The sequence below is a fragment of the Caloenas nicobarica genome, chromosome Z (genome assembly GCF_036013445.1).
Source record: "Caloenas nicobarica isolate bCalNic1 chromosome Z, bCalNic1.hap1, whole genome shotgun sequence".
Classification (NCBI taxonomy): domain Eukaryota; kingdom Metazoa; phylum Chordata; class Aves; order Columbiformes; family Columbidae; genus Caloenas; species Caloenas nicobarica.
Window position 1 is genome coordinate 67,545,309 of NC_088284.1, and position 7,481 is coordinate 67,552,789.

The 7,481-nt window shown below is 40.3% G+C and overlaps 1 protein-coding gene across 1 annotated transcript; it reads right to left on the reverse strand.

Annotated features, from left to right (window-relative positions):
• Positions 1–6,418: 6,418 nt before the first annotated feature.
• LOC136002463 (interferon kappa-like) lies at positions 6,419–7,044 on the reverse strand. The gene has a single exon (XM_065657524.1). The coding sequence runs from the start codon at positions 6,971–6,973 to the stop codon at positions 6,419–6,421; it is 555 nt and encodes a 184-aa protein (XP_065513596.1). The 5' UTR covers positions 6,974–7,044.
• Positions 7,045–7,481: the final 437 nt, after the last annotated feature.

Sequence of the window (7,481 nt, forward strand, 5' to 3'; positions counted from 1 at the left end):
TCGTGCCACAAGGGTCCAACAAACAGAAACAGAGCTGCCAGGAGTTTTAGCTTTACAGTTTCACCACGTGAAAAATGGATGAAGTCTGGAAATTCTTTTGGAGGAAAAAAAAATCCCAGCCAGTCTGTTTGGCTTTGGCCATCTATGAGTCATATTTTGCATTTACCATCTTCCAGGACAGTTCAGCTCCCATCCAGGCAGGGGTATTTCAGAAAACGCAGACTGGTGGCATTTCCTTGCCTCTGCCCTGCAGCTGGAGCAGAGGACAGGAAGGATGAGGGAAACCGGACAAGAACCTCCTGGCAGCTCCTGTCCAGACCTCCCAAAATGTCACTTGGAGGGGATGTAACAGCCTTACCCTCCTTACTTGTCACCTCCTGGGAGCAGCTTATCTGGCCTCTAGGTTGACCTTTGTACTCGCAGCCAGCCCTACAACTCCACAGGAATATGATTTTTAGGATTTGTTATTTTAAAGCACTGATCTCCCAGACAAGGTATTACCACAATCCCCAGGCGGGTGTAATCAATAGAAAACTACTGACTATGCTCTCAGCATAGGATAAAAATGCAAACCATCGCGTTTCTGTAATACACCTTAATCTTGTTTTTAATAAAACTATTTCTACATGGAAACAACTTATTTTTATGATGCAAAGGATGATTCTTTCTATGCTGATTATTATAACCTTGTTCTACTGTTCTTAAAGAATCTGCATCTCCATATTCAGGGACAACATAATCTATTTTTTAAGGGTAACAATTTTTTACAATTTAATTTTCTTACAGGGTGTGTTGTAAATAGCATCACTAAATTTACTTTTTTTTTTTTTAATATCCTTTGTCCTTTAGTAGAGCTTCCTGTCCTTCCTTCTCATTCCCAACTAGCCTCTTTTCAGCAGAGTGGAAAATTCACTGGTTTTACTGGAGAGGCAGTGAAAGGATTAACTAAATATCAAAGACATAGCCAGTTCTGAATTGAGTCACACTTCTACAGTCTCTGTGCCACCCAGTTCACTGCATTCAGTTTCATTGCTGGATGAGACCCACAGGCCCATCAAATATGCCACTACAATAATGAGGAATTGGTGCTTAATGGGCTGGGAGTTTTCCCTTTTTTTTAACTGTTTGCCATTACCAAGTCACTCATAATGGAAATTGTGATAATAGCTTCTGACATTTTCTAGGAGTTTAATGGTTTGCACAAACAGTGACCATTACCCTGCTTTGGGGAACCAGGAAAGAGAGGGAGATGTGCCCTACTTTTCTTTAAAAAAAAAGAAAAAAAGAGAAAATGAAGGGTTTAGTATCTTGAAATACTTCTAGTGACCAGTAATCACATTCAACACAAATCCTTTTTAAATACATTTGAGTAGCTGTGACAGGATTTAATGCTTGTCCCAAGGACAACAGCATGAGTTCTACTACAAGCAGCAGGAGCTCATTTTTAACCATTAAAAAGTTATAATCACAAGAAAATTTATGTTACAGCCAAAGTGAGCTTTTTCCAAAAAGAAGAGACAAGAACTTATTCCACCTTGAACCCAAACATACTTGAAGAGAAAGCACGTTAATTGCTTAAAGAGAGAGCAATGTTTTAAAAAATATTTTAAGTCAAACAGGGCTTTTTTCTTTTGTAGAAGAAAAGCTTTCTGTTTTATATAAATATGTCTGTCAAGATATTTCCTTTCTGGGATAATGAACTGTAAAACAGTGTACTCCAGCTAAGTCCAGAGGAAGCTGTGTAGGTTCTGGCCCACCAAGATAAGAAACTTGAGGGATGCAGCCGACAGCAGGAGTTACAGTGAGCAGGCATGGTGGCAACTGGCGTGCAGGGAGCAGATACGCTACTTGAAATCTCAGTGTTTAATGTCCTTATTGTGGATTTTGGCTCTACAAATGCATTACCATATTTTAACAGTTATTTTGTAGAGAGGAGACTTAACTGTGTTTCCTTCCACACTTTCAAAAGCAGGTTATTTTATTTGCTTAGAAGGCAATGTGGTTTTAGGATCATAATTGCAAGCACTTGGAATCAAGAAGGCTGGTCTTAGAAAATGAATCAACCTTGCAGCTGCTTCTGGAGAGAACTGAGGCAGGACATTGCTTTCTCTCTGCTCATCTACTCATCACTTAACCACTGCTTTATCCTCAGCTCCCCTGAAATTAAAACAGGGGGTTGCCAGTTCATGTGAGCTGTGGATTTCAATTTTAACGTTGTAGAGAGAGAAAAGGAATTAAGCCAGGACACAAGTATTAAAGAACCCAAGTCATGTTTGGAAACAAGGTGGGCTTGGCGGTGCGTTGCTGCCCTCCCGTTGGCAGACTGGGCTGCAGCACTGGCAAGTCCACGGGCTGAGAAGAAAGGTTGTCCTCACTGTCCCTGCCAGAGTTCGCTCCTCTAAGAACCCTCAGCACCCATAAAGCCCTTGCACTTTAACAGGATTTCTCGATGTCAGCAGAGGTGTGGGAGACACTGATATAAATCACTCATCCTTGCTCACATGAGGATTAATAGGAATTTTTGGACCTTAGTTGGAAAGTGTCAAATGCAATCTTACTTGCTTTGTTCACCTTTTTTTTGTGCTGTGTTCAATTTCTAAAGCAAATTCATTCTGCCAGTCAAAATTGAGGACTGACACGTTCTTTGAAGATTTATTCTGTGTCTTTGTCACCCCCATTTCTCGGTCTCCCCTCTGGTCGTCCCCTGGAAGGAGCCAGTGTTCCTCCACAACTGGGAGGGGGAAGAGTTTAGGGCTACCCCTGACAAGGGTCATGCCGTGTTGCAAGGGGTGAGGACTGGCAGGATGCAGAAGTCCGTGGGTGCCACCTCCTCCCCATGATCAGCTCCTGGTCCCCTCCCCAGCCCACAGCCCTCAGCCCTGATGTCCGTCTGCCCCACCACAGCCACTGCTGCAGCTTCCCTAAGGCTGCTCTGGAGTTCACGGCTGTCCTTCCTAGCAACAGGGGCTAATCCCGCGTGATTATTTGGAGAGTTATTTCCACAGGCTTTTGTCCTCTTTTGCTTTGGGTTTTTTTCTCTGTTTTGGGTTTGCCATCTCCCCCCACCCCGCCCCAATTTATAAACCAAGTAAAGCCAGAGTTGAAGAACACGCCAAACCCATGGAAGAATTGCTTTGGACAGCTGTAGTTGACTGTGACTCGTGAATAATTTTTTCCAGAATAAGCATTCTTCAGTTCTGTTGTAGCTATTCTGAGGTTTCATGTGGGATACAGGGCATTTGACCCCAATCCCACAAATCTGCTCCAGAAAATAGATTCTGCATAGATGAAATCCTATCACTTTTAGTGCCGTTTCCCAAAAAGTGCAGCACAGCACAAGTAAGCAAGGCACTGTGAGACCAGCCATGAGAACGGCCACAGCTGTGGCTGCGACCTGTGTTGCACAGCACTGGTGCGTAAGTCTTACGAGAAAATTTATGAAACTTCTTGAGCTACAAGTAGTTCCATCTTGGAAGGATTTTTTTCATCTTTGTTAAATTTCCGATTGACATTCCAGACTTCACATTCACTATTTCATTCATTTCCGTTTGACAATAATATATGCTAAAAATTATATTTTGCTACATTTGTGTAACTTCTAGAAAAATACTAACTGGAAGAAATACCAGAGGGTTTCAGTTAGCCAAAGGCATAGTATACAGCTGACCTGGTAACACAATGATGATAAAATACAGATTGCTCCAAAATGTTACAATAGCAAAGAGAAGAAAGAGGATCTTCTTATTCTTCGGCTTTCTTCCTTTGTTTTAAAGACTCTTTACTCTAAAGACTACCTTTCTTTAAAAAAAAAAAAAAACAAAGATATATTGGTTTGCTGTTTTCTTTTTCCTTTTTATTTGTTGAGCAACTATGTCTGTTCCAGAGTCTCCATCTTTAAATCGGTCTTCTAGACATTGTCACAGTACAAATGATTTCTATTGCCTCAGAACTGGTCAAAAAGTAATTGAAATCAAATGTTGGTTTATGAGCTCCTGTCCATCATCTCTGATGTTCTTTCTTTCAAGAATAGCCCATTTTTCTTTCAGTTCCCTTCTGTGAACCCAATAGCAGTTTACTGATAAGCAACATGTTCATAAAGAGCTGAAACACTGTACTGCCAAAATACATGTACATTCAACTACAGTTCTTACATTTGTCTAGAATATCACTTTGCCCTCTAGTGCCCATTCTGTTCTTTTCCTGTACTGCAAAGCACCCCGTTGACTGAAACATGTCAAAACATATTTTTATTTGGCAATGAGATTTTTAAGGACAGCTATAAACTAAAAAGAAAGCTTAATGTTTTGAGAATTTCTGAACAATTAGCAGGCCACGAATTAACATATTCCCACTGCAGGTAAGCGTGGTAATGAAAACTGGGATCATTCATGACAGAACAGCTGAAAATATTTTGTCCTGTTTCCAAGTTTCAGTAAAAACAAGGCTATTTCAGTAACAGTTTACTGCATTGCAGAAACCACCTAGGATATCAGAACTGGTAAGTAGGCTGAATGTCATTTTATTGTACAGGCTTGAAGAAGTGCAAAAAGCAAACAAGCAGCAGGAATAAGATTTGAAACAGTGTCATGGTGGGGCCATTTGAAGTGCTATTACTTACAAAGCCCAAGAAATACACATTTTGCTGTAACGTTTTGTGGCAGGGCGTTACCAGGCAAAAAATGGCTCTGATACTTTGCTCTGTTTCTTTGGTATTTTCTGTTCTTCTGGATCATGGTGAAGTTGTTAGCTGGTTTTATTTCTGGTATTTCAGCTTCAGACCTCTGGTCTCTCGTCACTTCTCTAGCTTGCGTCCATGAGCGGCGGAGAGGAGAATATGTGCACCCTGCAAAAGAGACCTGTGTCATAGCTATGGTACCTGAGATCCGGTGTACCATTGCTATTGTTCTTACCAGACGATCTATTTGTTTAGATGTACCTTTTTATTTCCACCCTTTTGAACTGTACTCCTCCGAATGGCTGGAGATCAGGGAAAGCTTTAAAGTGGTACCTCAACTGATGCTTCAACCAACCTCTGGCAATTTCAGCCCCCCCAGACACATCGCCCTCAGCTGGGAGCCACGGCCGTGCTCGCTCTCCTCTGCTGCTTCACCCCAAACCCAGAAGCCTGTGCCAAATGTGTATCAGCCTTGGCCATAGGAAACAGGGGTTTTGTCGTTGTTTTGCTTTGCTTTTTTAAGTTGTTGTATATTTACCAAATTTCTATCATTATTCATGCGGTAACAGAGCCTGGGTATAACTCTGTTTCCTGCCTTACTACCATACAGCTAGTAACCACAAAAACACAACCATCTGAAATGGAGTTACCCAAGGATGATTTCCCAAGGGTAAAATCCTCGGGGGCTTCACCTCACCAAAATGGGTGGATTTTTGCCCAGTTTGTTGCAAGTTGCTTTAAAGAATTTTATAGTATTGCAATTACTACTCAAGGCTTTGTGGTTTGGAGGCGAAATGCGTTGGAATACCAAGGGCTATATCTTTCTGTGGGTCAGCTTGTGAGGAAAGGGAAAGAGGCCAAGTATTTCATGCAGCAATAAAACACAGCACTGAATGGTGATGTTTGAGATTGCAGTAGCTGGGATGAATATGTCCATGACCAAGCAGGATGTGCCACAGGCAGGTGTGGCTTTAGGGTACTCCTATGTGGGGAAGTTATTTCAAATAAGCTTGTAAAAGAAGTTAAAGTGAATTGGAAATACAGCAGGAAGGAAAAAATGCCTTTCCCCTACATAGTTAGGGGAGGCAAAGATACTTTGCTTAAAATAACAACATCCAACTGAGAAGTTACTGCAGAAGCCACAGCTACTGCAAACAGTATCCTGTGTAGACAAATCCTAGTAGAATTACTTTACCTCTTTGAACAAGCAAATGTTAGAATGGCTCAAATGTTAAAAAACATACATTGTTGGAAAAGAGCATAGCAACTTTGAAAGAATAATGAATGGTCTCAAACTAAGCCAGGACTACTTAAATAAACAATATACTACTTTATTTTTGACACAAACTCAATCAGTACAAATTTAGCAATTCCTGTAAAGTGAGGGATGTGTAGTCCATTCACAAATATATGTGTAGCTGAAATAGAGATGGCAAGTGGCAGCATGTTTTCTCAGCAGAAAACACCACAGGGTGACACTATTCGCCATAAGATTACAATCCCTTACTATGGAGTAACCCTCACTGAAAAGTCATATGGATTAATTTATAGCTAGTGTAGAGACCTTGCTTGCCAAGGGAAAAAATTGCTTACATTGAATAATGCTTTCCATTTACAAAAGTAAATCTCAGCAGCATAATTATGTAAATACAACCAAAATGAACTAGAAGCACTGCCACAAGATAGATCACAGAACAAAAAACAAATATACTACAAGCTATGTCAGGTCAAAATCTTTGTACCTTAGTTGTAAAGCTTCCTTATGACTCTATCAATCAGTTGAAGACATCTCCTCATTTCTGCACGGCTGATCTCCCAGGAGCACAGGTTGTGTTGTTTGTCTTTAAGAAAACAGTCTATTTTTTGGAAGTACTTTTTCAGTTTCAGCCTGTTGACTTCTTTACGCCGAAAGTAGTGGGTCTGCTTCTTGATTACACATTCTTCCAATTGCTCAATTTGCTGATAAAGTCCATTTTGGAATTTTTCTAAAGCTGTCCCATCCCAAGCAGTTAGAGTCAGATTTTTGCTAAAGATATAGAAGATATGTTGGAAGATCTCTTCAATGGCCACTTCAACAGTTTCTTTCTGTGTGGGCTTTAGAACCTGCTTAGGAAATCTGAAGGACATTTTCTCTCTTAGACATTGCTGAGGAAACTTTTCACCCATTTTGTCCAAAAGTTTCAGGCCGTTCTCTATCACTTTTCTTTGCTGTAAAGGAAGGTGATTACACTGATGACTGGAGGTGGTGGTGATGCACAACACTATCAGGCCAATTTGTATCAAGCCAAAAGTGTTCATGATAAAGACAAGCTCTTATGTTCCTCCTTTCCTCTGTATAAATACTAAGAGACGGGCTGGGATCCTTTAGAGGTCACCCATAGGCTCCTGTTTCTTCAAAATAATGAAATTTAATTATTCTGTAGGAGAAGTTTTCTTTCATCATTTTTTGGTTTTTAAGGTTTTCCCCCTTGTATATGCTTTTGACACTTACCACTTTCATTTTCTGCTTTATGACTTCATTGCCTGTTTTTTGCCACTTTCTTTTTATTTCAACTGGATATTAGAATGTTATATATAGCTTAGATTATATATTTCCTCTCCCTCAAAAATTCTACAGCAAGTATAATGAGAATTTACAAGAAAAAATTACAGAAATATCCTTAGTTTCTTAGTATTTTAGCAGTGGAAGCACATCTTGAAATAAAATAACACTCCCAATGATGGGTCAGGGACCTGCTGAATACTACTGCCATCCTTTCTCCTCAGCATGTGCTATACTTCCAAAATTCAATTTTGTCTACCTATT